This window comes from Dermacentor silvarum, chromosome 1 (genome assembly GCF_013339745.2).
Source record: "Dermacentor silvarum isolate Dsil-2018 chromosome 1, BIME_Dsil_1.4, whole genome shotgun sequence".
In the NCBI taxonomy this organism is placed as follows: Eukaryota; Metazoa; Arthropoda; class Arachnida; order Ixodida; family Ixodidae; genus Dermacentor; species Dermacentor silvarum.
This window is the reverse complement of record NC_051154.1, coordinates 37,413,107-37,438,651: the sequence shown is the minus strand read 5'-3', so window position 1 is coordinate 37,438,651 and position 25,545 is coordinate 37,413,107. Positions and strand designations below refer to the sequence as shown.

The 25,545-nt window shown below is 43.1% G+C and overlaps 1 protein-coding gene across 3 annotated transcripts in view; it reads left to right on the top strand.

The window, feature by feature from the left end:
• Positions 1 to 25,545, top strand: part of LOC119460582 (glutaredoxin-3) — a 71,143-nt gene that overhangs the window by 34,234 nt on the left and 11,364 nt on the right. For all 3 annotated transcript variants that reach the window (XM_049666738.1, XM_049666740.1, XM_049666735.1), the window contains 5 exons: positions 11,319 to 11,403; positions 11,485 to 11,574; positions 16,681 to 16,831; positions 19,298 to 19,408; positions 23,540 to 23,672. In XM_049666738.1, the coding sequence (XP_049522695.1) occupies positions 11,319 to 11,403; positions 11,485 to 11,574; positions 16,681 to 16,831; positions 19,298 to 19,408; positions 23,540 to 23,672 (570 nt within the window). The remainder of the gene's footprint in view (positions 1 to 11,318; positions 11,404 to 11,484; positions 11,575 to 16,680; positions 16,832 to 19,297; positions 19,409 to 23,539; positions 23,673 to 25,545) is intronic.

Sequence of the window (25,545 nt, the reverse complement as noted above, 5' to 3'; positions counted from 1 at the left end):
GGTGGGTGAAATTTCACCCCTGCCTTGATTTTAGCCACCAATCAGATAATCTCCGTTTGGTTATTTCTACCCACTTAAAGTCTATTTTGCCTTCACTGTCCCTAAACACCAATGCTTTGAAAAAATCAGCCCCGTTGCTTTGCGCTGTAGGGTTAAGCCCTTTACAGAAAAGTATGAGGTGTTCAGCCGTTTCCTCTTCTCCTCCACACGCACCACACGTGTCTATACCTTGGTACTTGACTCGGTACCTCTTAGTCCGCAATACTCCCGTCCTGGCTTCAAACAACAAAGAGCTTCCCCTAGAATTATCATGGATATTTTCTTTGGCAATTTCTTGCTTGAAAGTTCTGTATGTTCCCAGTGCTGATTTTGTCTGCATCCCTGTTTTCCACAGACCCCTCTCTGTTTCTTTAACATTTTTCTTAACCGCTGTTTCCTGGTTTGCACCCCTCCTGCAGTCCAAATATTTGATTGACAATTTTCTGGTCAGTTTCCTCCATTTTGTGTCAACATTCCTCATGTACAAATAACTGAAAACTCTCCTTGCCCACCGCTTTTCTGCCATTTCTCTCAATCACTCCTCAAGTTCTATCTTGCTGCTGGCTTCCCTGCCCTCAAATAACGTCCATCCCATGTCACCCTGTACCCCCTGATTTGGTGTATTTCCGTGTGCTCCCAGAGCAAGCCTACCTACCCCTCGCTGCTTAAATTCCAACCTTGTTCGAACCTCTGATCTCATGCACAGGACCGCATTGCCGAAAGTGAAACTAGGGACCATCACCCTTTTCCAAATCCCCCTCACCACTTCGTACCTATTGTAATTCCACAGTGCCCTATTTTTCATCACAGCTGCATTTCTGCTACCTTTAGCCGTTACATATTTTTCATGTTCCGTTAGGTACTCAGCCCCATTGTTTATCTACACTCCAAGATGTTTGTACTTATCCACCACCTCCAGCGTAAGTTCCTGTATCCTATGCTCGCTGCCCTTATTATCATTAAAAATCATGAATGCCGATTTTTCTTTACTAAACTTCAAACCTAAGCTATCTCCCTCTTTACCACAGATGTCCATTAATCTCTGCAAGTCTTCCTTGCTGTCAGCCATAAGTACAATGTCATCCGCGTACAGCAGTCCTGGTAATGACTGTTTAATCCATTCTCCTTGCTTGAAAAAGGAAAGGTTGAAGCCAAGTCCGCTCCTCTCTCATTTTTTCTCTAATCCTTGTAAATACAGCATGAACGACAGAGGTGACAGAGGGCACCCCTGCCTAAGCCCCTGCTGTATCTCTATAGGCCCAAATACCTTGTTTTCCCATTTTATAAGCACCTTGTTACTTTTATAGATATCTTTTAAAAGATTACTTACTCCATCTTCCACATCTAAAGTGCCCAGTATGTCCCACAAATCCTTTTGGATTACACTGTCATAGGCTCCCTTGATATCCAGAAATGCAAGCGACAGGGGCCTGTGTTCCTTTTCTGCTATTTCAATACACTGCGTCAATGAGAACAGATTATCTTCTAACCTTCTTTGTTTCCGGAACCCATTTTGTAGTTCCCCCAGCATCTTATCGCTCTCCACCCATGCCTGCAGTCTGTCCTTTATAATCTGCATCACCACCCTGTAAACCACTGACGTCACTGTTATGGGACGGTAGTTGTTTATGTCGGCTTTGTCCCCCTTTCCCTTATATATCATGCTCATCCTGCTCAGTCTCCACCCGTCGGGGGCTTTACCATCCATTATCATTTTGCTCACTGCCTCTCTTAATGCTTTCTTAGATTTTGGGCCCAATGTCTTTATTAACATAATTGGGATGCCATCAGGACCTGTCGACGTGCTACTAGGAACCCTCTTCTCTGCCCTTTCCCATTCGCTTTATTCAAGTGGAGCCACTGCACTAACTAGTCTATCCCCGCCTGATTGAGCACATGCTACATTTCGTTCTTTAAATTTTTCTGTCATCATTGTTCTTATATGTTCCATTGCCTCATCTCCTTCTAGCTGAACATCTTGAGCTGTAACTATAAACCTCTGTTCAAGGCTAGTCTTATTACTCAAGGAGTTGAGATGTTTCCAAAATTTCTCCGCTGCTTTTCTATCCTTTTTGTTTACTTCTGACAACCATTGGGTGCCCTTTCTTCTAATCTTCTAATTGATCAAATGGGATGCTTCCCTTCTACAGTTTAAGAAGTTATTCCATTTTCTGTCTACATCAGCTTCTGGTTCACCCCTCTGCTTTGAATATGTGTGTTCCCTGGATGGCTTCCTGACGTTTCTCTATGGCCTTCTTAACCTCCTCATCCCACCAGCTCTTGGGTTTACGTCTTCTATTCCCTTTGTGCCTGACTCGTACCTTACAAGCTGTAGCTCAAATACCTGTTAAATTTGCATATGTCCATTCTGTTTTTGTATCCTCTGAAATTACTTCCTCAATTTGTTGGGTTGCTATTTCGAGCTGCTTTTCCGAGTGAAATATCCCACCTGGTTGTTCATCTTGCCTCCTACCTACTCTCATTTCTCTTCTAAAACTCACCTTAATACGTTTGTGATCACTACCTAGACTTCTGGAGCCATATTCATCTATGCTCATTACCTTTAGCCTATCATGCATCCTATGTGACATTTCGTGCATAATCTATCGTCGGCTGCAGGCTCCCTACCTCCCATGTTATGTGCCCTTCACACTTCTCAATACTGTTGCATACAACTAAGTCATGCATTTCACACATATCCAGCATCATGTTGCCTGTTGAGTCTGTGTACCCGTCCATGTCTTCTATGTGTGCGTTCATATCTCCTAGTATAATAATCTCGCACCCTCCTCCTAGCTCATTAATGTCACTTGATATGCATTCCAGCATTTTTTTGTTTTCCTCTTTGGCATTTACTCCTGTCCACAGGTATACAAAGCCAAGGAGTGTCTGCTCTCCTGCAACTTTCCCTTTTAGCCATAAATGCTCCTTGCATTCCTGTTTGACCCTTTGCCAATTCATACTTTTATGAATGAATGCCCCAATTCCACCCCCTTTTCTGCTGCCCTCTGCTCTATTGCAACATTCCCATGCATAGTCAGGATTACAGGGTGGTTGCTCCATGTCCCTAAGATGTGTCTCCACAAACCCGTATACTATCAGCTTTTCCTGCCTTAGTTGCCCGTCTATCTCCTCCCACTTCAGCCTATTCCTGCCACCTTGCATGTTAATGTACCCTATGTCAGAATAACCTTGCCCCTGGTACTTACGTCTATTTATTCTCCTACTGACTCAACGTTTCTTGAATCTTGGGGCCTCTCTGGGTCCGTCTTCGTCTACACTGGTGGCCTTAGGGCTCTGGGTCCCCCCCAAAAAATCCGTAGCTTGGCGCCCTATCCTACTACCTATCTTCTTGCCCGTGGCACCACTGCGGTGAATGCCATCCTGTGCAAAAGGATGAGAGCCAGACTCGTACACGTCCCGGTTTACGTCCATTACGCCGCACCCAAGTGGTCGGCTCAGACCCCTAATGACCCGGTTAGCGCCGCGGTTGATTTTTCGCCCTCTGTGGCCATTTGGTGAACTCAAGAGTTTCCGGGGCTTGACCGCACTTTGCCGTCGAGTCGCCTTGCAAGGCAGACGCCGCGTCGGCGCCGTGCGGTGCACTGTGTCTTAATCGGGACGCACGCGCTAGTGCTGTTTCGTCACCTGTTCGCAACTACGGTTGCAACTAAGAAGGCTCGCCCTATCATCACGTTGCAAATTTTAATTCCCCGGTGGTGCAATTGTCGGCGATCGACGCCGTCAAATCCGAGACTGTTTGGCGCAGTTATTTCGTCTATTGTATCAGGATGGCGCAGTAAATCCCATTTGGCGCACTTTGGCGTAGTTAATTGGCGCAGGAGTGGAATCACTGAAGAACACAACAGCGGGGAAACGCGTAGATGGCCTGGCGATATTTCTTTAACCAGAGAAACCAACACGGACACAAGATATGGGGCGTGCTGTAGGTGCGCAAATCCCGTCTGCGGCGGCCGCATTAGAATGGGGGCGAAATGCAAAAATACCCGTGTGCTGTGCATTGGGTGCACGTTATAGAGCCACAGGTGGTCAAAATGCATCCGAAGTCACCTACTAAGGCGTACCTCATAATCATATCGCGCTTCTGGCACGTAAAGCACCAGGTTTTCATTAATTTTAATTACGAGTTCACCTGAAGTTTCGTTTTCTGCCCGCGAGATTTAGCATATTCAGATTCATGGCTTGCGGTACAAACGCCGAAGCGAATTAACTTAAGCCATGCACAATTTTTGAGTCAAATGGATAGCGCGAAAGAAAATTATGTGCGAAGCGGCGTCCCGAGTCTGCATCCATGTGCAGGCACCCACAAAGATCGCAATATTTTAGTAGTGCCAACCAGCAATCGATAGATTCGAAGCGTGAGTGACTGTAGCTCGACCGAATGCGCAGTACACAGTTACATCACCGTCACTAAACGTAAATGAAAAGAATAAAACAGGTGAAACGTAACACGTTGCAAGCAAGCGCAGTAACACGTAACAACGAGCGCGCGATTTTCCGCGAGAACCATGGGGATCAAAATTCAAGGCGGGAATATTTTTGAACGGCGCTACCGCGCCACCCAGGAATTCAATAACAATAAACATGCCAAACAAATTATTTCGGCTACGCAAGTTTGCCTGATCGCGTTCGTGATCGCCAACAATGCGGGAATGGTGGGCCACTGGAACAGCAAGCAACGTAGTTCTAAATCGTCAAACGAGCGACTCTGGTTGAAGCCCTTTTTCGGCATGCGTACAGCAACAACTGTGATATGCCTGTCTTGAGTAATTAACTCTCCTTAACGTTTCAAAATTTAATGAAGGGGTTTTACGCGCCAAATTCACGATCTGATTATGAGGCACGCCAAAGTGGGGGATTCCGGAATAATTTGCACCACCTGGTATTCCTTAGCGTGCACCTAAATCTAGGTACACGCGGGTGTTTTAGCATTTCGCCTCCACAGGGACACACTGTCCCGAACGAATTCCACGGACCATGGATGACTGCAATATAATTAGGAATTAAATTTGTCAGTGTAGCACTATATCTCGCACGTTGTCAAGATCATCGAGAAAAACACGAAAACGCGTCATGAAATAGTTATTCACAATGTGAAAAAGCAAACATTATTTTATCTGTAAAATTACATGTATCAACGTTTAATCTAATACCGCGGCAAGCTCTCAGTATACCTTTCGAGCGCGTCGCGCAAACGTGACATGCCCATATAAATGGCATTTTGGCGTAACAATTCTCAGAAATAAGGCACTTTCGTGCGATACTCACTTTTTTTGTCGGTATCGATGAGGCAGGATCCGCTTTCCGAGTCAAAGAAGCGACGCCGCGTACTCCGAGGGTCAACAATGGTCCTTCGTTAACGCATTGAAAACACAAAATGGAGAGCACGCCAGCATGCTCTGCGAGTGTTCTAAATCGAAAACAAAGCGAACCGACTTGCCCTAGGGCGCCTCGACGTACGCGTTGGAAAGCGTCCCCACGCGCCGCGCTCACTCGACGTCACGTCGCGTCCGATAGAGGAAGAGGGCGCGCACCCAAACGATGCACGAGTTGCCGCGCGTCCTGCGCGTTTCGTCGCGGCTGCCATGTTCACCACCTACCAAACGCGCAGCTTGCCCGGCCCTGTCTGCACGCTGCGCGAAGAGTCGTTCCGGAAGTCACGCTGGTTCGCCGTGGTCACGTCATAGGCGTTCTGTGGTCACGTGAGGAGCGTCGCGCTTGCGATGCGGTGGCAGCGTCCGGCGTCCGGCGGCGTAAAAATTCTAGCGGTGGTAGGTGTCCACGCCGCAACGCGTACACACGCGACGCAGTCTCCGTGCCTGACGCCGTACGCGCCCAGGCGCGATGCGGCATGCGGCGCGTGCGGGCGCTTTCCAACGTGTACGTCTGAACCGGCGCCGCTTCCCGCCGTGAAAGATGTGAAAGAAGATTGGAAGGGCGGGTCTTGAGAGAGAACGGCAAAGTGAGGTTGGAGGCGTAGAGAGAGAATGGTTGTGGAGAGGAATCGACGCTGTGCAGACAGGGCCGTCGGGCATGGGAGAAGGTAGAAAATTCCAATCTCATCCTCCTTCCATGTCTGCCAGTTGCGGCGCCGTTTTCGTTAGCAGGGAGAAAGGAAGCTCTGGAAACGCGCTCTCAAGTAGAGCGCCCGCACTGAAATGCGCCATGCTTGCAGCAATAGCTCCGGATACATAGGAATGGTGAAATCGACATTCTTAGCAATCGCTACACCGATTTTGATGGCGTTTTTTGCATTTAAAATAAAATGTGAAATCAAGTATGTGCTAGAAGCAGATGTTGATTTAATGTCGGCGCTGTATTTCGAAAGTCTCGAAAATTTCAAAGTATCAAGTTTACAACTCTGCGACATAGCAATACTAAACGATATCGCAATTTTGTAATGTACACCTAATAACACATCCAAAGCAGACAAAATAGATTCAGTATACACGGCTCTGAAAGATACCGCTAATTATTGAATGTGATTTTTTTTTTTTTTTTTTTGCAGAGCCCTTGTAAACGGTGCACGCGGGCTGCAAACTTATTTCTAACGCAAATTTGCCCGCCTTAAGCGCTCTAATCAAGGTAGACGCTTGCATAGGCCCCCCGCCATGCATCCGCTGTATATGGCTGTACTGAGCTGCTGACCAACCCTGCTCAGTCCTGGTAACTGCAATATCGGTCTTGGTGCAGAGTTACGAGTTTGTTACGTTCGCGCTTATATTGTGAAAGACATTCCAAGTAAATATACAAAGCAAGGTCATTCAAAACATTTCAAATACGTCGCAAATAAACGTCGCAGTATTAAAATTTCTGGAAACGCTTACTATATTATGTGGTGCACTTCTAAAATCTCCGTGCTGTGGTTGCAAATAATTGGGCAAAACGAACACGTCTAGATGAAATGCATGGTATGCTGCTCTCCCCCCAAAGTGTGCATCATTATTGATAGTGCCAATTTTAGCTATAGCTTTTGAGCATATATAGGTATTTAATTTGAAAGTGCGATGAAATTAATGATTCAGTCTCACAACTTCGGAGTACACGACGGTGAAAAGCGTTATAAGGAATTTATGAACTTGGGATGTACTATAGTTTTTTACTACTTGATTGAACAGCTGACAGCGGAATTGTGATGCAGCTCAATGTGCAGATTTCCGTAGGAGTGAAAAACTGCCAAATAACGCGCTGGCATGGAGGTTGAACTAGCACCGTGCGAAAAACGCCGATTGTGACAGCCAGCAGAAAACCGAACAGGTAGAAACCCGCGTTACTGCGCGCGATCTTCTGCCACAAAAATATATCATTAGACTCACCTATTCATCTATCTGAAACTAACGTTTCACACTAAATTTGCGCAGCATGCACAGCGCAGGCACACGGTTTCTGTTACCCGCCACGGTAGCGCTGCTGAGCTCGAGATCGTGGGTACGATAGGAGCGAAACGCAACAACGATCATGTACTTAGAATGATGTGTTCGATCCCAGGAGGTCAAAATTAATCCGGAGTCTCCACCTACGGTCAGCTTCATAGTTTAGGCACGTACAATCCTTGGATTTATTTTTGACTTTCTGTTTTCTCATTTAACGTCGTTAGAGGCCTTAGGTCTTGTAATGTATGCTGACTTCAATCTAGCACAATTTTTTAACATTTGCTTCACATTTTTTTTCTTTGTGAATACGTATAGACAAAGGTGAACGTGTTACTGGACATACAGCACAACGACACATGTGCAGCTAATGGAAATGTACACCTTACAAGATGGTAAAATGACAGACCAAAGGAAAGGCAGTGCATGTACATGTTTTTAAGCACAGGCTTTGTGGCCAGCATGGGTGCTAGATATCTAACAAGTTGATAAGACGCAGTATAAAGCGTCGGAAAGAACTGAAATGCATATTTTATACATATATCTGGATAAGGATCCGCATGAGATATCTTCAAGACGTTTTTACAAAACGTTTTCTAGCCGTCTTAGCAAGATGATCGATTAAAACAACTTAACAAGATGCCTTCTAGGCGTTTATCGCAGGACGTCCTCAAGACGTACATAAGAGGATGTTTTGTAGCCGTCTTGAATAGTTGTGGGCGTTCTAGTTCATTTTGACTGGTCCAAGACGGCTACGAAACGTCTTGTGTTCAGAGGATAGTAAAAACCGTCATCCTGTGACCTTTCTTGAGTCCTTCGGGTACTTGCATATATACATATACCGTATTTTCCGTTGATAAGACGCTGTTTTTTTTAAAGAATTTTTGGTTGATGCGTCTTATAGAACGGTGCGACTTATGTGCGTTTTTTTTTCTGGGAAAACTGCCGTCAAAATCGGATTCGATGTTATGGCCACGCGAAGCACACTGGTTGACTTAATTGCTCCGTGTGTTCTGTGCACGCTATCGAGGTGCCGGGTTCTTCTCGTGATCGAGTTCCCGAGTGCCGTGCAAGGACGGAGCAGCAACGCAAGCGGTGGCAGGCCGACCGCAAGTCGACCGACCCCGAAATCATCGCATCTGTGGATCGCTGTCAAGATACGGCACGCGCCACTGCGTAAACTACGCAGTTGCTACCAGAGTATACAAGCCGCCCCCCCCCCCCTCCCGCCTGCGCAGCCTTCCCGCAGTGATTCCACTCCTGCGCCAACTACGCCAAAGTGCTCCAAAAGGGATTTACTGCGCCATCCTGATACAATCGACGAAAATTGCGCCTAACGGCGCCAAATGGTCTCGGATTTTACGGCGTCTATCGCCGACAATTGCACCACCGGGGAATTAAAACGTACAACGTGATGATAGGACGAGCCTTAGTTGCAACCTTAGTTGCGAACAGGAGACGAAACAGCACTAGCGTGTGCGTCCCGATCTGCCTTGCAAGGTGGCTCGACGGCAAAGTGCGGTTTCTGCTGAGGCTCGTGGCGTCAAGGTCAATTGGTGATTCATCGGCGGACGTTATCTACTCCGGAAACGCAGCTAGTTGAACCCCGCTGATACGTTTCTTACGGAACCGTAAAAAGAAAAAACAACCGTAAGAGCCGAGAAACAGGAAAAATTGAGAAATGAGAGTAGTGTTGAACTGCACACAATATTATTTTAATTCTTACGTGTGAAAAAAAAGTTGTAGTTTCGCCCGAAAGCTGAAGCATCGATTGCGATTGCAAATTAGTAGGCAGCTATACAAAGTAAGTGGTATAGTAGTTTTATCGTCCGTAGAAACTTGTAAACATTCGCTTATTAACTGTATTAGCAAGCATGGTGTCAGCGCACACAGGCAAACAAGAACACATCACACTCGATGAGCGCGGAGGATGCGCCGCAGCAATGCAATGCTGGCGTGAGGATGCGCCGCAGCAGCAGCGAACGAAGTGACCTTCCTACTCGTGTCTATCGCTTCCACGCAAACTGAGCGCCGAGAACACACAGCACGCACAAAGCTTGAAGAGGGGGAATTACATAAGATTACTTGAAGAGGGGGAATTGCATAAGATTACTTGAAGAGGGGGAATTACATAAGGAACCACAGTGTAAAATTTCGTAATTAACAAAGCTACAAAGTAATTTTCTCGTAAATTACTTTAGGGTACATTTTGCAATTGTAGAATTCAAAAGGGGGCGGTGGTGATGTTCTGAACTGGTGCTAATTTCAAGATATCGATCACCAAATGTGCGGTGAAATGCACATTTCATTATTTTCCCCAGAATTGTTCCTTACGTATTGTGGGACAAGATTAAGGGGAAATGTGGGTTGAAAATTGTATTTTTCCTTTAAAAAATTAGTTTTTAGATTTTGGTTGCAAAATAATGCTTCTACATTCTATTTTCATGTTTAAAAATCTGTCTAACCGGAAGACTGCTAATAATGATTCTATTTATGGCATGTTAGCTGTATGAGCTTCATTTTTCCATTCATGCTTTTCTGATGATGCTCACAAGGATGCATAGATGCAAGTATTTAGGCAACATTTTAATCTGCTGCGATTTTGGTCATGTGCACCTTAGCAAACTACTGTTCGTGATTCTCAATAATAATAGCTTTGGTTAAGTTTTCAAAGTATAAAAGCTAAAAAAATTATTTTTCAGTGTGTGCAATCTCTTCTGTATAAGGAGGTATATAGGTTGCTTTATAACAATCTTCTAGGTTTGGTATAAAATCCAAATCTTGTACAAGAGACCATACTTTTTTCCAATTCCAGGAGGCACGGAAATATAACCAGATAAGATATTGTGAAAATAAAAATATATTAGAAAATTGATGGAACTTTATAGTCTGCATAAATTTTATTCAGTTAGCTTTATTATTAATGAAAACAGGTCTCTGAGGAGTATCTTCCCTAAGAATGTCAGCATACTTCAAAACATATTTTTGTGGATGGATATCTTCCAACTGGTGCAAGTCTTAGGAATTCTCGTAAATGGGCATGTCTTGAGCGGGGGGGCTGGAGGACGTGTATTTTGAAAGAACCCCGGGTGGCCAAATTAATTCAGAGCCCTCCACTACGGCGTGCCTCTTAATCAGAACTGGTTTTGGCACGTAAAATCCCAGAAAGAAGAGTGGGGTGGGGGGATGGTTCGGGGGGGCAGTGCCCCCTTGCAATGGAGCCTGTGGGAGGCACCTGCCCCATTGCCTCCCCTGTTCCAGAGGCGCTGGCCTTGAGATTTTATTGGCTTCATTGACATAATTGAAGCATGTGCCCTCAAGTAATTAATTAGACTAATGAGTTTCATTGTGTTATTTAATTGCATATTGTGTCCTGTGCAAGTGACTGTGTCAGTCACTTCAAGTAATCCAGCTGGAGAGGCTAATTGCGCTCTCTGGCCATTAGTGATTTCGTAGAAATTTGTTACATATATCCTACGTCAAGGAAAGGCAATCAGTTGAATTTGTTCTTGCAGTAAGAGGCTGCAAAAATGAACGCTCAGATGGTGTCAGGCATACAGTTATGAACAAATGAAATGCAAAGAAATTACTAAGTAGAACACCTTTCGTAAGTAACTCAAGAGCATGATCTCACACTGCTACTTATGCAGTCACCAAAAATTGTATAAGCCTCACACTAAGCACACAAGCTGGAATCGTGCTCTTATTACACATATTGGTGAAGGTAAAAACAAAAGAACACATTCTAATTAGCCCTAACTTGCTTGTATTTCAATTGTCCATGACTATGTTGTGCTACAATTCAAGCATTCACACTTGGTCTTGAAATTTTTGTGTTTCAAATTTGAAAAACAAGTTCTATTCATGGCTCGTGACATCAATTTGCAGGAGCTGATGCATAGGCTGCAGGCCATCACGGCACAAGCTCCTTGTGTGCTCTTCATGGAGGGGAGCACAAGTGCACCTGCAGAAGGTACTACGACGTACTGGCAGCTGTGGCCAAGAACACCTAGTAGTATTGCGTAGTACTTATTCTGACATCTTGTGTGTGCAGGTGGCAGTTCACAGGCTGTGGCTTTGCTGAAGAAAGCTGGCCTTCAGTTCCAACATTTTGATGTGACTACAGACTCGGCACTGCGGCAGCGTAAGGCACCTCTGTATTTTGTTCCTCTAGTTTTTCTAGTCAATAGGCAGAGTCTGTATTTAGCTTTTCTACTTAAGCGTTCAGCATTACATACAGAGTGCCAAAAGTAACAGAAATAAAAATTAAATAATTTGAAAAGTGAGAAAAACAAATATATATATATATATATATATATATATATATATATATATATATATATATATATGGCAGATAAATAAAATTTGATACCTAAATTCGTCACTGACAGGTAGTGCTCTAGTGCTGTGCACCACTGTTCAAGCTACCGAGACAACTGAATTGGCAGATGTCAGTGGCTCAGTCAATTTGTTGTTTGGCAGCCCGAAGTTCAGGACTTCTCTGGTAACTTTTACAAGTTACTCCTTTTGGACACGAAATCACTCACAGGAACATGTAATGGCAAAGATATCTGCTCGCAAGACATGTAGTGACGAACTCATGTTATGTAACGGCAAAGAGATCTGCTTGCAAAACATGTGACGAACTCATCTTATAAATCCTCATTTGTTAGGCATTATTGATACATTTAAAAGAAATCAGATTACCAAAAACAGTAAATAAAGACGAGTTTGGCAGTCACTTCTTTACTTTATTAGGGAGTTTTAGTATAGAGGAAAACAGCAAACGCAAGGATTTAGCGTTAGTGTTGCGTGCTGCAAACTGCACATGCGCAGAATGTAAACGTAGCCAGAACTCTTATGTACGTGCTCTCTTTCCGAAATATAGCGTTCAACGCTAGCGCACGCAAGGTATTCCGTACGTAGGGCAAGATGGCGGCGCCTGTTGAAGCGAGAGCCGTCCACTTCGGATCTATCGAATCGTCGGCCTGCACTGTTCGGCTCATTCGTTCCCCACTAATGCTCGTGTTTGCTTTAGATTTGTGTGATGATGCTTCGACAGCAGCGTACAGGTGACAAATGAGCGTTGTTTTCGATATACGTTCTCGATTAGCGGCAGAGCAGGCTTAACGAGAGGGTTTGCTCATGTTTGCTCATGTTTGCTGTATCTGCCTCGAGATGGTGCCCAAGTGTGTTAGCGTTAGCGTTTTGCTCCGTTCCACTATTCTAAAACACTACCATGTACTGCGCAGTGCAGCCTTTCTTTGCATTAGCGTTGCGTCGCTCGCTAATGCTAACGCAAGCGTGTTCCGCTATACTAAAACTCCCTATTTTCTTTACTGTATTTTCTTTTTTTTAATTTAATTTTAATTAAGACGTTTCATCACTCACTGACTTTGTTCTCTGCACTTTATTAACAAAGGAAAAAAAAAGTACAAAAAATAGTGCATACTGGCGTACTTTGCAGGTATGAGGCTTTTCTTCATCTTGCAAGCTCTTGTTGACATACATATATCGTTAACAGCGTGTTCAAAGGGGCTGGTTGGTTTAATCATTTGAAAAGTACAGAAACAGCGTGACACAGGACAAGCAAGGAGCACATCTCACGCTGTTTCTGTACTTTACATATATTGTATTGTCTCAGTGCACTAAAGACAGGAGGTGACGACATTTATTACAAAAATACAGTGGAATCTCGTTGATACAATCTTCACAGAAACCAGAAAATGAAGCATATTCTGAAAATGTTATTATCCATAGCAAGCTCCAAAAAGCATAAAAATAGGCGTACTTGGTGACAAACTCAGTAGCAAAGGTTCCTGCGTTTCCTCACTCAACTTAGCAGCGGTGCACTGGCAGATGGTGTGGCCGCACTGCTGTAGCAGCGTTCTACCACCAGTGGCACATCACGTGCATTTTTGCTCCAGTGTGGCTGGGGCTTAACATGTTGTTCGCGAGTCGTTTAAATGTTAGTCTAGCTAGTACTCTGGAATAAAAAGCTATTTTTTTTTACCAATACAAATTTTGCAGTGGTATTTTGCAATTTCAGGTGAAAACGCGATCGCAATAACTGTATGAAAATACATTCCTCTTATGGGACGTTGGTTGGGAAAAGAAGAAAATGTATTATGCAGAATCGTATCGGGAGATTCTACTGTAGCTTGTTTAAGTAATCAAGCGCAGAGCCGTCCTATTCGTCTTAGGATCTTTCACAGTTCAAAGGTACGAAACAGGAGTGGATGTTATTATTGATTCCTTTGTCCGCTGACAATCCCATCGTCGTCTTTCTCTTCTACACCGTGCAGATGCAGCATTTGCCTCCCTCTAAAGGAGCATCGTCCTGATGCTACAATGAGATTGCTCTCAGAAGGTTTGCTTAAAGAAACAGTCCCTCGCCAAGTCTGCTCTATGTCGACACGACAGTATGCATTGGAAACATTCCTGTGTTCATTCTAGACCTCAAGCATTTCGTCCTTGTCTGTTGTAGCCCTGCTTTACTGGTTCCCAATATATGCTCTTGCAACAAAATTATTGGAATACCAACTAGATGAATCAGCCAGCCTTCTTTGAACGTAACGTAGTTGGGTAAACATCCTGTCAACGTCAGAGGTACCGTTCACGATGTAGAGCAACATGACTGCTGCGTAAATTTGCTTCCCAGCGCATTACTGCCGTTTACGTATACTATTCGACATGCAGGAAATGTGATGCAATGTGACATTGTCATATTTATGTAATCATGGCTACTAAAAAAGCAAAAAAGCTTTTATTCAGTCCATGTCACCAGGCGCTGAGTATAATATATTTTTGTATATGCCAGTTCGCACTTGAGTGTTAAGCAAGAATGAATCATGTACAGTTAGACCTCGATACAACAAAGCCGGTAAAATTTTGCTGTTTGATTTGTTATATCAAAATTTGGTTATATTGAAATTTGAACTTTTGTGCAGTTAAGTACAGCCAGTGATGTATTTTTCTTACGTGCAAAGGACTGCAATGTTTTTCAAATTATCAAGCAATCGCAAAAAAGCAAATTTGAATGAGAAAAAAATTATTTCGTTAAATTTGAGAGTCGGTGATGAAAGATACGGTTTCATGCTGTGTTGACAATACGAAGCGAAGCCATGCTTTTGCATCCACTCTGCCCCTGCGGCTGATCGCCCGCAGTGGGACGACGCTATCATGAAAAGCACCAGCAGCGGGGAGCAAATGCTTCGTCTGCATCTCGCTTCAACGTGTCTCCGAAACTCGAGATTACGCACCCTCTAATACTAAACGCGCGGGAAGACTGCGCACATGATGCCATGCCATCTCAGCACGCTCACTCTTTGCATACGTGGCAGATTACCTTATCAAACAGGGCACTCTGAGAGCCATGCGCCGGCATGGCCGCGTTAGAAAAGGTGTGCCAACGTACTCTGCTCACTCCCGCCCTCCTCCTTCCCCCTCGCATGCGCTTATTCGGGTTACCGTGAGCTCACTCCCCTCCACCTTTGCACAAGGTAGCACTCTGCAGCTCATCAAGCCACCATCCTTCTTGGCTCACCATTGCATGCTTTCACTCGCACCTAAAGCATACTGCACGCTGGGTGCAATAAGATGTTATCGTTGGACTTTATATGGAACATGATGCTCCTTTGCTTCGGCAGTTGGTCATGGTCGCAAGGCGCATAATTTGAGAAGTGTGTTGTTCATAAGCAGCCCCTCCTTGTAATTCAACCATTTTGACCATCTGCTTCCACGGAAGTTTCAATTTATTGTCTCGGTAGTCTTTCGCGGCTGCACTGAAATTTCGTTATATATTGAAATCATGTATGAACACATTTCGTTATATTGAGGTTCAAATAAATGTTCTTCAGAAAGTTATAAAATGTAAAATACTTTGTTATATCGAGAATTTAGTTATATCGAAGTTTGTTATACCGAGATGTAAATGTACCATATTTGTATAGTAATAATAATAATAATAATAATAATAATAATAATAATAATAATAATAATAATATGATATATCTTGACCACTTGCTCACAAAAGGTACGCAGGGTTCGTTTTCTAATACCTGCATTTATAATTACCCTTTACGAAAGTGCAAACGTTGAGGAGAAATCAGGTATTACCGAATTATCAGTTTTTACCTGAAAACAAAGAGCCTATATATAATAACCATGGGGTGTCGGAAGGATATTAAGTGTGCTAGTGAACAAGTAAGACCAAAGAAATGCACAAGTTAGTTGGGAGTTGTTCCATCATTTTATTGTATAGCTTGCTGAGCACATGGGGAGAGAATACATGACTGGACAGTAATGAATAAACTTCAGAGGAATGATACACTGTGAATTAGAACTGTATGCCCCTTAACTGTCGCGCAAAACAAGATAGGGACAAAAAACAAACTGGTCCAGCATTGCTAGGTTCATCACCACTGCTGCTGCTGTGCAGTGCTGTAAATAGAGGTACTCAAACAGCAGTTTCTTTTAATTTAAGCAGATATGGAGAGTACAGTCAAACGTTGATATAACGAAGTAAATCTAAAATGTGTCTCTCATATGTTTGTGCAACGTATATATGCGTATAAAAAGAGTATCGAACATAACGAATGTATTTTCATGTCGGATGCAACTTTATTATAACGAGGTTCGACTGTGTACAGATTGGATGAAAATAGAAAATTTAAAGATGAATAGTTCATTTCTTTAAAGAAATAGTTTAGTGCATAGGTAGGTCACACAGGAATACCGCCTTGTTGAAATCTGGTAGAAACCTAACCATAATTATGTTGCTGAAAGATGCTTTTCCTTACTTAGGTAACTGCACGTTTTGGGGGGGGAAATTTAGCAAAGTTGCAGAGATAGCCAAGTATCCTCAGCTAAATTAGATTATTGATGTAAATTTGGAGTGGCCAGTATACAGTCACCACTTGTAAAGGTCATTCTACCTGAAACCTCTGAGAACTGTAGTTATCTGACAGTAGCTTTTTTCTAATATTAAAAATTTTGAGTATCATAATTTTAAATTGAATGCCACACACTACCTTATACAAGTAAGATCTCAAGCATGTGCACATACTACATACCTACTTATGTAGGATAAGTGACAAATGTACTTGCTGTCATCTTGTCTGGCTGTCCATGCTGTGCTGCTCATTTTCATTATTATTTTGTTCTTAATTTGACTGTTTTTGTAACATTTGTTTCATTATGTTTTTTTATTTTGCGCTCTGATTTCTCTCACATGCTTGCTTTGTTTCAGAGCTCATTCAGCATTTGGCAGACAAGGCAGCTTGCAATTACCCACTGTTGTTTGTCAATGGGGAGTTTGTTGGTGGTATTGATGAAATAAAAAAGCTGGATGACCAAGGACAGCTCGCCCACTTAAGTGCCCCTGGAAACCTGACACTGAGGTATCAACCTGTTGTTGGTGTCAAATTCTATGATTTTACGAATGCTGCATCAAGTTCTACGAAAAATGTTTGTGAAAATGTTTTAATGCTTTTAAAAGATGGAGCAGTGCAAGATGGCAAAAAAATGTATGCAAAGGAAAATAAATTGTGATGGTACCTACACTGCCCTCTTGTGGTAGCGCAAGACTCCTTATACCAGAGGGGGACTTGCTTTGAAACGTTTATTCAGACATGTTTATAAAGCATGTGAGATCGGCAACAGCAAAGTCCAGAAAATGTCACTGTGATATAAAAAAGTGTGTTGCTTGTCAGTATCTACTATTGCTAGTTTGCTGCTGCTTAAATGCTGTGTCATAAAAAAATATATTGATAATCAAGTGCATTTGTATCCCACTATGTATTCCACAAGACAGGTGTGCCCAGACAGGCTTTAAAAAATGCATGATATTCCTCCCTTGTTGTGCTCACATGATTTTTACAAATTTTAATGTTCAAAGGTTGGCAGACATGTTAATAGTAACTTCAATATGTACGCCATCTTAATAGTTCTCGGAGCACTATGGAGGCTTTGCACGTTGCTGATCAATAGGGACTGTGAATGCCATTGATAATGGCTTCACCCTAGCCCTGTTGTCTGCTTGTCATCTGCTCGCGCGTGTGCGACTCCCTGTGCCCAATGATCGTAGTTAATTTCTGCAGTATAAGCTACAAGCTACGACACTCAGGTCGAAGTTGTCCGGTTCTTTCATGCTCTCTATGTGTCTGTGCCATGCCAGAACTTTTTAGGTGAAATACTTTCCCAACTCGGTCATATTCTTCAGTGCAATGGTACGACGAGTGTTCACTCACATTTGTAAGTTCTGCTACCTTTGCCAACTGGACATGTCACTTTGTTCCAAAGCTCTTTCTGGAGTAGTTCTAGCATACTTAAATCTACTTGCTTTAGCACCTTCATTAAAAAAAAAAAAACTACTTTTGAGCAGTACTGCTCAGGCGATGCTGTAGGTAATGCACATGTGGCCATACTGTAATAGGCAGTGCACTACCTAGCCACCAACCTGTGATGTTTGTTATGGTGTTTGCTATAAATATTGACTCTTTGTTGCCACAGTCATAAGTTTAACTGTTTCTCAGGTTGTGTAATCAAATATGTAATCAAATATGTTAGATAGGGAAACGTGTCCCCACTGTCTCCACCTTCCACTGAGAGAAAAGTGTCTGTCCCCACTGAAGGTGTCCCACACCTCATAGCCTCCACAGTGCTGTTGGGAACTGCTGAAGGGGAGTGTAAGGAAGGAACGTGGAAGATGCCACTGTGAAATAAATATGTCTCTGAGGTCATTTCATTCTTTCTTGAGTGCAGTTGAAGCACAGTGCAGAGGCAGGTCGCAATGCTAGTACATTTTGATAGCTTATGCCAGAACTTATATTGCTTCATCCTTTGTACAGGGTGACCATATTTAAACTTTGCGGAGTTTTTAAAATTCGCCTGTGGCAGATAGCATAATTCTTGCTAAATTGTAACACTTACTTGACTCATCCGTGGGCTTGAGCTGTAGCTTGCATTTGTGCTTAATATCACCCATCTGAGCTTATTCAGTACATGCCTGACTACCTTATGTGCACCAGCAGATCGCCTGATGAGCACAAGGCATGCGATGCCTGGTTTGATGTCATGAGAGTTTTGCTTGCAGGAATACCATGCTCTGAGGTTGCCTCACATTTGTGTCGCCTCATTGCGATGGCACAAATTACTGCTGCTTTGTGTTCAATGTTTGGTACATTGATTTGAGAGCTCTGCACTGTAGGTGGAAAAACCACTGATCCGAATCCACTGAAAAAACTGATTTTGTGCAGGGCGGTGTGTGGCACGTGCTGCAGTGAAGGCATAAGCTCACTGGAACCGCTGCCACTGATAGGTGTATCCAACCACTGCGATTGAAATCTGGCGAGAACTAAACCAACATGGTGATAGGTGTATAAAGGTGGATTAAGTGAAAATGGAATGCCTTATTATACGCAATTGTGTAATATCTTGTGTGAAGTTGAGGAACATTATGAAGTGCTTATAGTGTCCTTTTTTTGTGTGTCCATGGTGATTATGTTTAAGTAAACATGGTTCATGCCATTTTCTGAGCACTGTTCAGTTTTCATTTGATCCACCCTTATGCATGCATAACTTGGTGCTTTGATGCATATGGTAGTACGCATGCTGCAACGAGTGTTTTTTGTAAGGCAGCTTTGCAGCGACTTCCTTTTTGCCACAATATTTGTTAAAATCAAGGACGGAGCTGTACTAGCTTTAGTTTAAAAGTCATTGAACCCTCTGGATATCTGCAAAAAAATTCATTATTTGTTTGATTAAATGATGTCATAGAAATTGACGTTTCCTTTCTCGTAGTTGCTTTGTGGCCTAAAATTCTGTGGTGTCACTAGCCTGAATGAGATTCGTGACCACTATTTCAGATTACAGAAGCTCATCAATAAGGCACCCGTGATGGTCTTCATGAAAGGCTCACCTGACACACCTCGATGTGGTTTCAGCCGAACTTTGATGGATATATTCAAGAAGCACAAGTATGGCAGTCTTTATATTTGGATTGCACTTTATTTTCAATCTTGTTTTTCTAGAAATATTCTACATGGGCACTGTACTCAGTCTATATAGTAAATCAAAGGCTGACTTTTCATTTCCTTCTCATGGGTAATACATTGGACTATGACCATAGCACCTGCGAAAGATGTGTGGTGTTGTGATGCAGACTAACTCTTAAAAAAATACAGAGTATCAGTTTTTGTTTTACAGTGTTTTCTCAATTTCATTCAAAGTCAGAATTGATTTAACCATGAATCTCATGCTGGCCTATATCAACGTAAAGCGAAACACTATGATTTTCCCATGCCTTGAGAATTGTTGTTGGCTCCTTTGTACTGGCATCACACAGGCATATAAAACACCTTTGAACCAATAGTCTATTGACTCAACGGTGAAATAGGCACTACTCCACAGCAGCTTCAGCGCCTGTCAAGTAAATAGTCGACAGAGTTGCGCGAACTTAATCGAAGTCAACACTGTGTCTTTTAAAGGGGCCCTGAAACGCTTTTCTAACTAATCGTAGAATGACATCACAGAAGTTACGTCACCTCAAGAATCTCCTGCCGCAAAATTTTTTCGAATCCTTCAAGCACAAGCGAAATTAGACACAGTTATTAGACCGATAAGCGGCTTTCTTTTCCTTTCCATTAGCACTACCGTACCGGAAGCTACACCGGTGAGACGGCAAGGGGGCGCAAGGGAGCAGTGCCCACTGGCCCCGCCTGAAGGTATCGTCATGAGCTGTCTCAGCGGTGAGACAGCTCGTGGAGGCACCTCATGGAGGCTGCGGTATCTACACTATGGTTTTCATCTCTGAGGCATGCGGAGCAGCGTGCAACTGCCGTGTGTAGACCGGCAGTGCAAAGATGAAATGGCATTTCTGTCATTTTGAGATTGCATATATATTTCTCATTAAAGGGCGGACAGGGCAAAAGTAACTTTATTATTCTTTTAAACAATTTGAATGAAATTTGCACAGTTAATGTACTTTTACCAGCTGATTTCAAGACTACAATTATTTTTTCCTAAGATATTTTTTATGATATCCAAAACAGGATGTATATGTTTGGGGCCTAATTAGCTAATTAACAGCAACTTGCACAGTAAAGTACAGCACATGTAATCGATTCTAAATGTTCGTAGTGTGTCATCAGCTATAAGTCGTTTTTGGCTACATTGAAGCGAAGTTATAGGTTATCAAACTTAGTCATAAAAAGTGCCCACCTTGGTACTAGAAAAGTGTCAAGGTGGGCACTAGAATCAAGGTGGGTAGTTTTTATGACTAAGTTTTACAACCTATGACTAAACTTCAAAATGGCCTAAAACACGACGACGTTGCACTGGAGAGAACAAGCAATTTTTCACTGCTTTTGACACGAGATTGTAAATTTTCTGTTGAGCGCAGTGCAATAATACTTGGCTCAGATGTTCACAGGAGCCTCGTTAACAGATCGGCATCGTTTTCTTACTATGTTCGAAAAGTGTTTCAAGGCCCCTTTAAGGCACATGTTATTGCCAGGTTTCATTGCACCAGTCTAATCTTAAAGGGACACTAAAGCAAGAAATAAATTCAGCTGTGTTGGCAAATTACGCTTCTAAAATGCCCAAAAAGCCACTCTTAACCATGAGAAGAGTTGTGTAAGCCAAAAAAAATGCTAAAACGAAAGACAGGTCGCAGTGCCGCCTTGAAGTTCCCGCACCAGCGTGCTATGACGTCATATATTTTGCCGGCATCTGCTCGGGCCTAGTTTAATTTTTATCGGTAAATATAGACTACATTGTGGGGGGGGGGGTTCTAAAAGCACCAAAGATTGAACGTAGCAAGTTTCAGAAAGTTTTACTCAGTCGGAGCAGCCTAAATAGGAGAAAGTACTTTGAAATCTGTGACGTCATACTGGCGTACCACTGCTGTAGTTCCTGTGCGAAGTTAAAAAATGAAACTTTAACTCTTTTATTACAAGTAGAAATGTGCTAACTTTCGGTGCTTTTATGTTTTAATATTTAATTTCAGGACGTAGTAGTCGCAATGTATACTGCGATACACAAAATTATAGCCTGATCACTTGCGCTTTGAATAGATGTATAGGAGTAATTGCTCAGACAGTTTTTTAGAATTCTTATGTGAAACTTAAGAATTCTTGTTCAGAGAACACGAATTAAAGTAATAATTCGCTATTTTTAGTACAAGTATTCTGAGTAAAAAAAAAAATCTGAAATATACAATATATGCACCTACTTCCCAACTTTTGTGACTCAGATTATGCAAAAAAAATTAAGATTTTTTGGCATCAATATATATATATATATATAACTAGAGTGATGCCTATGCTATGCGGGAAAGCACTAGCTTCGCAAATGTGAAAATGGGTAAGTTCCTGTTGCACAGTGAGCATTCTCTTTTACTCATTGCAGCAGGCACCTGGTTTATTTTTTACTGCATTCTTTACGCTCGTGAAGCAATGGTTGATGGGTCAGAGAAGCATGCAGACGCCTCCTCACACTTGATTATTGCGTTCGATCAATTTTTCTGTGCAAGCAAGGTGGTTTAGTATGCATTCAACTGGCGCTGTAGCCTCCACACACTTTGTTCATTTCCTGTACAGTGCTGTACAGTAATGTGGAGTGTTGCACAGGCAGTGTTCAGTCAAAGGTTGGTCTGAAATCAACTGCATGCTCTTGTGTGACTGAAAACCCCACACGATGGGAAGGATTGCTTGTAATAATTTGTGCATACGTTGTTGAAGCGCTGAAGAATAAAAGCAACACATGAGGGGTAAAATAAGTTTGCATTGATATTAACTGAACACAATTATCAAAATAACACAAACTCATGAGCATCGACCATTGTTTGAGACATCGTTAAACTGCCTATACGTCGGATCGGGGAGTTGACAACCCGAGAAGCTTCTCTGTCTTCACTGCTGCTGTCATTTAAAGATTAGGTTGCCGAGTGGACCAACGCGCAAATTTTGTGAGTTTGTTCTAGGTGCAGTAGAGGCTAGTTTCGACGATATCTTCAGTCAAAGTTTTATTTTTCCAGACTGCCTGATCTGCCAAAAATTGTCAAATCTGGCAAATAGTTCAGGTGTCGTTTCAGACGGTGCATGATGTTGCTAGTAAAAGGATTCCAACTGAAAAGTTTAACAATGCAAGGAAAAGCTGTCAATCAATTTGATCGACTTCTGTAGGTGCAGTAACAAAAGAGTTCATTTTCTAATGCAGTAATCAGTCTCATGCCACGAATTTAACGAAAATATTGTTTTGAAACAATACTTTGTCAGTCTCAGCTGATTTATTGTTTCTCTTTAGTGTCCCTTTAAGAGGGGTATGGTGGTGTAAATCGACCAAAAAGATTTTTTTATTTCATTACTAAAAAATAATACACACTGTGCGGAGTAAAACCGTGCAGTGGCGAGTGCGCAGGAGCGCGCGAACCCATTTAAAAATGGTGCCAAAAACCGTGTCTCCTGGTGTTTAAAATAAACAAAATTGCGTTTTTCTCGAAATCACTTTTTTTGAAAATTTTCAAACCTTGATGTACCTTTTCTGGTAAACTATCTGACCGATTACGCTGAAATTTTCTCAGACTATACTGAAATCCCTTGCAAATAGTCTGAATCTAAAACTGTGAAAAACTGAGTTATAATTCTGAAAAAAACAAAAAATTAACTGGAAGGTCTTCCTTATGGTACTTGACAAGTGAGGGCAATATTTTTTTTTTCTTGCGAGATTAATGTAGAAACCCAATTTTTTTTAAGGTTCGGATTAAAGCTACTATCATGTGGAATTAGTGTGCAAAATTTCACATTCGTGCTAGTTTTTGTTTATGAGAAAAGGTACGTTTAATTTTACACCCCAGCCCGCAATTTGGTTCTCAAAACATAAAAAATGAAAAAGGCTGCAGTGAAAAAATTACACCAAGTGAAGGCTGAAATTATTCTTATTCAACACGCAAAATTTCATAATAAAATATGGAACTGTTGTTGAGATATAAAGCTGAAACCAAGATGACCCGTTTACCCTACCACACCCCCTTAAAGGTTTAGCTTATGCATCAAAGCAATGCTTATATCCATCCAGCCATCTAATGTATTAATTACACCGCATTCCAGAGTCACCTTTGACAGCTTTGACATTCTGACAGATGAAGATGTGCGACAGGGTCTCAAGCAGTACTCCAACTGGCCAACATACCCACAGGTGTATGTCAAGGGAACACTTATTGGCGGCCTCGACATAATCAAGGTATGCAGAGCAGTCATTTTTAACCTCATTTTATGCGGTGCGATTTTGTTTTCAGTTTTGTATGTGTGATATTGCAAGAAGTGAGTTGCTATCTTCTTGTGTGCAATTTTGTAATTTCTAGAGGACTGAGGTGCTTACTAACTTCCCTGTGAAAACGCTCATTCAGAGTGAGTGGGAAACCAAAATATTACGGCTCCAAATGTGTTCAAACAAGTCGGTGCAAATGTGAAAAAGTCAAGCCGAAATACACAGTTTCTAATATGTTTTACTGTATTTACTCGAAAATAGGTCGAACACGAATATAGGTCGACCCCTATATATTGTGGTCTCTGAGAAATATTTTTAAAAAATATATTCGAATATAGGTTGACCCTTATGTTTTGAGAAATGGAAAAATTGGAACATGACACACCTTTGTTTACAATAAGCTCGGCTCAGCCACTCGCTAGTCAGTGCCACAAGCCACATCCTCGTCAGAACTGTCAGGAAAGTTGTTGCATTTCGATGGGGGCAAAATGCGGAAACACTCGTGTACAGTTAAACCTGCTTATAACGGACCTCCATAATAACGAATTCCTGGATATAACGAAGTTTTTCTATTCCCCGCCGTTACTCCATAAAAGCACATGTATTTGAGACCTCTACGTAACGAAGTGGCAGCAGGAGACCCCCTCGATATAACCAATTTTCTCCGCCGACAACCTAGAGATTTCGCTCCAAATTTTGTCATTTTTGCGCGAGCAGCAACCGGAAGCACCTTCTCTGCCGCGACGGAATGCGAAGCGAGCGCACGTGTGCGTGTGTGCGAGCGTGTGCGAGGCGGGCCTGCATCCCTCGACCCGGCGATCTTGCCGCCGCGGGCGTGACCTTTCCCCCTCCCTTCATTCAAACCTGATCCTGCCGCTTGCTGCAGCTGGCCTAGCCTGCCAAGCCGGTTCTCTCCTTTTCCAGTTGATGTTACTGTCAAATGCTGGCGGCGTGTGGAAGCGCCGCTGCAGAAGCGAGCGAAGTGACCTTCGTGCTGTTGTCTATCGCTTGAACGCAAACTGAGCGCCGAGAACACACAGCATGCACAAAGCTACGAGCCGCCGACGCACCTACATTGCCTAGACTCTGCCCCAACGTAGATCGCTTTCAAGATACGGCCCGCGCGCCGCCGTGCAGTATGCAGTTGATGCCAGAGTACAGTACCACGGCCGCTTTTTTTTATCCAGCGGCCGTGACAGTACAACGCCGCCCGCTACCCCCCCCGCCCCCCCTCACCGGTGCCTCGAGCGCAACGGAAGAAGGCGCGCTTCCTCCCTGCTTTTCTTTCGTGCGCGCGCAAGATTTAGATGCGGTCGTCAGCTCCCCTCGCACGTCACTTGCACATACAGCATACGGCGCGCGGCGACTGTGTTATCGGACTTTATACGGAACATCCATGAGCCAAAACCAACTTTAGGGCCACAACGCGTCATAGACACCATCTTTAGATAGCAAATACGGATCTCAAGGGCCATACTTTTGCTGGCGGAAACCGAAAATACGTCATAGTTCTCGCCCCTGGCACTTTGGGCGGCCAATGCCATCGTCAAGCCACCAAACATGAAAAGTCAAAATGGCCGCTTGGGCCGGCGCGGGGTGCCAGTTCGCAACGTATGATGCGGGAACGGTCCCACAGTTGCGACGCAACAGCGGGGTTACCAATGCATTGGGTTCTATGGGAGCTGTGCCAGGACCAGCCGAAAACGACGTTACAGCAGGGAAAACGCAGCACCCGGGAACGTAACAGCGGGGTTCTACTGTAACACTATACGACGCCATCGTGACGCTGGCTCTTGGTTTTCGATGCCTCACGCTTGTGCGAAACGACACGCGCCCACGCATCCAG